Below are 6,739 nucleotides of genomic sequence, written 5' to 3' on the forward strand. Positions count from 1 at the left end.
TAGTTACGTATTGCTTTAATTTTAGAATACACAGTAATTTAGAAACAGGTCCATCTCCGAGTAATACGTTCGACCAATTCGATGTTTCTCTGATACAACTGGTAATACTTCCTATAACATAAATGTGGAATCAGTCTACAGATATATCTAATAATTCAGATCTAGAAAAGTTTTGAATCCAGAAAGAAACGCAAATGAAAAGAAAAATAGATCACGCTGGAGAAATAGTGATATAATGAGGAAAATGCAGCCATAAGAAGAAAATAGAAAAAGCAATCTTCTGGGCTGATGATGTAGAGCTATTTTACTTAAGTATGGCTAAAATACAAACGTCTACCAAAGTCAAAAAGCTAAACTGTATGGAAATATGCAATAGGTTTGGAAACAGAGTTGGCCCACCTATTGAGGTTGAACAAACATAGCAGTAAACCATCAAACAGCTGAACAGCAATCAGTATTTCATAATACTCATATTCAAAACCAATCAACACATTTACAACGCTCTAAAATTTAAGTTTGCATCCAGAACACAGTGAAGGTAGTTGGTCTACCTCATCAGCAAATTCAAACGGCCGGACTTATATTTATGAAGGTCGAAACTACTGTCGTCCAATCCTGACACCACTACGTCTTGACCAAAAAATTTTGAATACATTTCAGAAGAAAGTTCAACCAATACGAACTCCTTAATTAACATATATTATAAGTACCTATGTCTTCTTTAATTAATAATAATATATTATGCAAACAAAAATATTAAATTGTATTAATTACTTACCTTGCACACAGCTGTATCTCTGTCAGATGGAACCGGTGTCCGAAATTGTGTATTTTGCTTTTATATCGTCCTTTATCAAATTATGTAAATCAGTAAATTGATCATACGACATACGAAAGTATTGATGAAACTTTTCCGGATCATTTATTAATCTGGAAATAAGTTAACAAATATGCCTTTTCATCCCTTTCTTGTTGATTGGGTGAACCAAAATCGACGGTTCTTATAGGTTTGATCTAACATATGTTGCTACAACCGTTTCTTCATTTCTTCTATCCAATCACTGTCAGAACTTGACGAAGAATCCATAATGAGTTACAAAGTTGATCTTACTTCTTTTAGAGAAATGGCATTGACTGACAAAAATTAGCGTTCAAGTGTGTTCCTAAATTGTTTTAGCGCATACTATGGTTTACACGCGTTGTATATGTACAGAGCCTCACGTCTTACCACGCGTGGATGAAAGACCATGTTAAGACGTGGCGTGTAAATAGTTGTCCCGGCCTTACGCGCCGCACACACGCGTGGCGGGGCGGCGTTCGATCTGACCGATCAGCTGCGGCGGCGAATCGGACCGACATAGCGGCCGCGGTTGTGCGGTCACGGCGCGACACGACGCGACACGATCGCGGTCCGCTAGCGGGGTCGTGCGCCCCGGCCGTTACGGTTTTACGATAGGTCGAACGGTGGCGGTAGTGTCGCCGTGGCGTGCGACGGTTGATAGGTGGTATTTGGTATAATATGATATTACGGCAGTAGAACGGCGGGCATCGGGTCGATGACGGCGCGCGGGTGGGGTCGGCGTAGCGTGTGTGACGATTGTTTGTCCGTGGCCGAGCGCGCGCGCGTGTTTGTGTGTCGACGAGTACGCAGCGCCACTGTTGACCGTTTTTATTGTTTTATTTTATTTTTCCTCCTCGCACTGTGTGTCCATCGCGCCGCGTGCGTGATTTATGGCTTTAATTCTAACAAATGGGTAATATAGGAAGTTCATGATATAAATATGTCACTTGGATAATATTTTGTCATACTTACTTAATTAGGTTACTCTTCAGATCACTGTATCCCGCTGATTCACGATTGACGCACTTTCCAGCAAAGCACGTACACACGCGGCGTATATGAAAATATGACGCCGTGTAAAGGCCGGGACACACTATTTACACGCCACGTCTTAACATGGCTTTACATACCACGCCGTGGTAAGACGTGTGAGGCGGCTCTGTACACATTAATACAACGCGTGTAATACCATAGTATGCGCTAAAACAATTTAGGTAACACACTTTGAACGCTAATTTTTGTCAGTCAGTACCATTTCTCTATCAAAAGAAGTAAGATCAACTTTGTAACTACATTATGGATTCTTCGTCAAGTTCATCTGACAGTGATTGGATAGAAGAAATGGAAGAAACGGTTGTAGCAACATATATGTTAGATCAAACCTATAAGAACCGTCGATTTTGGGTTCACCCAATCAACAAGGAAAGGGATGAAAAAGGCATATTTGTTAACTTATTTCCACAGTTAATAAATGATCCGGAAAAGTTTCATCAATACTTTCGTATGTCGTATGATCAATTTACTGATTTACATAATTTGATAAAGGACGATATTAAAAAGCAAAATACACAATTTCGGACACCGGTTCCATCTGAACAGAGATTAGCTGTGTGCTTAAGGTAAGTAATTAATACAATTTAATATTTTTTTGTTTGCATAATATATTATTATTAATTAAAGAAGACATAGGTACTTATAATATTATGTTAATTAAGGGATTCGTATTGGTTAGAACTTTCTTCTGAAATGTATTCAAAATTTTGTTGGTCAAGACGTAAGTTGGTGTGCAGGATTGGACGACAGTAGTTTTGACCTTCATAAATATAAGTCCGGCCGTTTGAATTTGCTGATGAGGTAGACCAACTACCTTCACTGTGTTCTGGATGCAAACTTAAATTTTGAGGTTGTAAATGTGTTGATTGGTTTTGAATATGAGTATTATGAAATACTGGATTGGCTGTTTCAGCTGTTTGATGGTTTACTGCTATGTTTTGTTCAACCTCCAATAGGTGGGCCAACTCTGTTTCCGAAACCTTATTGCATATTTCCATACGAAGTTTAGCTTCTTTTGACTTTGGTAGACGCTTTGCTATTTTAGCCATACTTAAGTAAAATAGCTCTACATCATCATGCCCAGAAGATTGCTTTTTTTCGTATTTTTCTTTTCTTATGGCTGCATTTTCCCTCATTATATTCACTATTTCTCCAGCGTGATCTATTTTTTTTCTTTTCATTTGCGTTTCTTTTCTGGATTCAAAACTTTTTTCTAGATCTGAATTATTAGATATATCTGTAGACTGCGATTCCACATTTATGTTATAGGAAGTATTACCAGTTGTATCAGAGAAAACATCGGAATTTGGTCGCAACGTATTACTCGGAGATGGACCCGTTTCTAAATTACTGTGTATTCTAAAATTAAATTTAAATAAAATAAAAAAGGATAATATTTAACTTTTTTTATATATTTAATACTGGGTATAACAAGAAGACCTGATAAATTAAATTACTTTTGTTACAATCAACAATCTATATTTATATAATTTATACCTTAGGTACCTATAATTCAATATTATTTTTAATATTGTTTAACATTATTTTCGATTCTGAACGAAGTGATGAATAATTGATTTAAAATGATATATATATATTTTTTTTGAAGTGTCGATAAATTTTGATTGCCCAAAAAAACTTGAAAATTTAATACGAAATTTCTTATAAGTTGTTCTTATTGTAGTTAAAAATAAATCAAAAAGTTCATATTTGTATTATGTACCTACCTATGTCAAAATTGCTAATAATTTTGTAGCTAAAATGTATAAAAAATTTTGTACAAATAGTTAAGAGTTGAAAATTTAATAAGATTTTTCGTAAGTTTGGCTTACATCTTTAATTTTCGATTTTTTTTTAAGTATTATTATAGGGCCAAAAAAATTTTATCGACACTTCAAAAAAAATTTTTCAGAAAAATTGAAAATTTCAATTGTCTATAAATAGCTCAAAAATCTCAAAATATTTTGAAAATTAAATCATGTAAAGAAAATGCCAATCTAAATAACTGGTAAAATTTTCAAGTATCTACGACTTATACTTTTTGAAAAATAACAAATATCAAAAATCGTTTGAGGCTAAACCGTTATTTAACGCGGTTTTGTAAAAATTTAAATTTCAAACACTTATAAAAATGTTTTGTCTGAATCCGGTAGAGTTTTTTTTACAGATATTTGAAGAAAAATTTATGGAGAACCTTGTACCAAATTTTCAAAACTTTGTTATAAAAGAAAAAAATTTTATGATTTTTCAACTTCAAAATTACTTGCAAATTTTCGCGTTTTCAACAGATTTCGTAAAAATTTGAACTATAAACGCTTATAAAAAAAAAAATTGTGACTAACGATTTTTATTTTTTTTTTAGCTACAATAAAAACAACTCATAAGGAACCTTGTATTAAATTTTCAAAACTTTTTGGTCATCCAAAAATTTTTTATCGACACTTTAAAATAAAATTTCTCAAAAAAGTCGAAAACTGTTGGAAAATAGTTATGCATGCTGTACACAGACACACAAAAAAAAAACACACATCATTGTAAAATCAATACATTCATCACTTCGTTCAGAATCTAAAAGGTATCTAAGGTATATGTACAAGGTAGACGTCTGTAAATTATATAGAAAAAAAAAATTTTAAAATATTGATTAGAACAAAATTTTTTTAATTTTTCAGGTATTCCTATATACAGTATTTTACACCCTCTATATAGTCTATATCTTTTATAAATTATAATATTATATATTATATATTACTCTCGGTTTTCCAAAAAGGGCAATATAAATTCCATTTGTTGGGAATACTTCCAAGGTGGAATATTCTTAGTTGCTTGACCACTTGTTTTACTTCTACGTCTTCTAATAGCATTTAGAAAACAATTTCGCAATTTTGTCCATTCTGACTTGCACTTATCAGCTATTATAAAAAATATAAAATTATGTGTTCAAAGATTTATGAATTTATTTTAACCTATCCTAACCTGCATAACTTAATAATAATTAATATTGATATTAGGTATTAAATTAGATTAATATTAATTATTTTATATTACAATTTTATTGTAAATAGTTAACTAATAATATCATTGAGTATTGATACTATAGTATACTATCTATACTCAATGCTAATATACATTACTGCTTGAAAACACATTTTATTGTTCAATATATAATTTGAATAATATAATTTTTTTTTTTCAAATAATTAATAAATGTATTTATTTATTTATTTATTTTCATAATTTTTTTTTAAATTATTAAGGTAATTTTTTTTAGTTTTTAGGTAATTTTACATTTTTTCTGTTCTTTTTTTATATTTCTTATGATAATTATTAATAATAAATAGGTTAACTATTATTTTAATAGTAAGTTTTAAGTACCTATATAATATTCTTATTTTAACTTCTAAATATTTAAATATTTGCAGATTTTTGGCTACCGGGGAATCTTATAGGTCTTTAGCTTTTAGTTTTCGTCTGGGATTTAGCACAACCAGAGAAATCGTTGAAGAAGTCTGTGAAGTCATCTGGAAAACATTAAGACCAATTTACATGCCGAAACCTACCAAAGAAGATTGGCAGAAAATTAGCAGAGAATATAAAGAATTATGGAACTTTCCCAATTGCATTGGAGCTCTCGACGGTAAACATATCAATATTCAATGTCCCATAAATGGTGGATCGGCATATTTTAATTATAAAGGAAGTAATTCGATCGTATTACTTGCTTTGGTAGATGCTCACTATAAATTTATAACTATTGATGTGGGTTCTTATGGTCGAAACTCTGATGGACATGCGTTAGCTAAATCCGCATTAGGAAAAGCATTAGAAAACGGTACATTAGATGTTCCACCTGATACACCAATTGAAGAAAATGGAGACCCAATTCCGTACGTAATAGTTGCAGATGAGGCGTTTCCAATGAAGTCATATCTTATGAGACCATATAGCAGGGCAACTTTAGATGGAAATGAAGGAAATAAAATTTTTAATTACAGGCTTTCTCGTGCAAGACGTGTTGTGGAAAATGCATTTGGAATACTTTCAAATCGTTGGAGAGTATTCCGAACAAATATTCAAATACAACCGAAATCCGTAGACAACATAGTACTTGCTGCATGTTGTCTTCATAATATGTTATGCCAAAGCCATGATTTCCAATTGGATGAAATAAATAATTATGAAAGTACCCAAGGTTTTGTAAATATGGTACCATTGTACCAATAAGAGGAAATAGCACCCAGAGATCATTTGAAATACGTGACAAATTTAAAGATTTTTTTACATCATCTGTGGGGGCAGTACCATGGCAGTACGAAATGGTTCGGAGAGGAAGAATTAATGATTGATCAACGATCCGAAATAGCAAAATGCACCTAAACCTTGTAAAAAATGTTTTAATTAAAAATTTTTCTTTATACTTATTTATACTTTATACAGGTAGGTCGTATGTACAATAAATAAAAACATAACTATTAAAAATTTATTTTTCGTATGATGTATTATGTATAACTGCTTAAGAAATGTATGACACGTATAATAATATGTCAATATGCAAGTATGTATTCCTTATTATAAATTATTAAAAACCTAATATCTTACCTGGCATTTGTAAATTTGCACCAATCTCTTCCCATGCCTCTTTACGAATGCTATTATCTTTATAGTCGACAGAAAAAATGTCGTATAAAGATTTATGTTCACGGACATTTTCAATTAATAACTCCTCAAATGAAGACATTTTCAAAAAGATAGGAGAAACAAACAGCATCGACCGATGTCTGAAGTAAAATGATCGTATTTTAATTAATACGATACCATCACACGTCACACGTTTTTCAAAATTGT

At 31.8% G+C, this 6,739-nt stretch overlaps 1 protein-coding gene across 1 annotated transcript in view; it reads left to right on the forward strand.

Annotated features, from left to right (window-relative positions):
* The window catches only part of LOC112594931 (protein ALP1-like), a gene marked incomplete in the record, with an annotated part of 9,493 nt that extends 3,375 nt beyond the window's left edge, over positions 1 to 6,118 (forward strand). Inside the window, 2 exon segments of the mRNA XM_025339950.1 lie at positions 1,918 to 2,460; positions 5,317 to 6,118. Of these exon segments, the coding sequence (XP_025195735.1) occupies positions 2,138 to 2,460; positions 5,317 to 6,118 (1,125 nt within the window).
* Between the last annotated feature and the right edge of the window lie 621 nt (positions 6,119 to 6,739).

This window comes from Melanaphis sacchari, unplaced genomic scaffold (genome assembly GCF_002803265.2).
Source record: "Melanaphis sacchari strain LSU unplaced genomic scaffold, SCAv2.0 Contig24_pilon_pilon, whole genome shotgun sequence".
Lineage (NCBI taxonomy): Eukaryota > Metazoa > Arthropoda > Insecta > Hemiptera > Aphididae > Melanaphis > Melanaphis sacchari.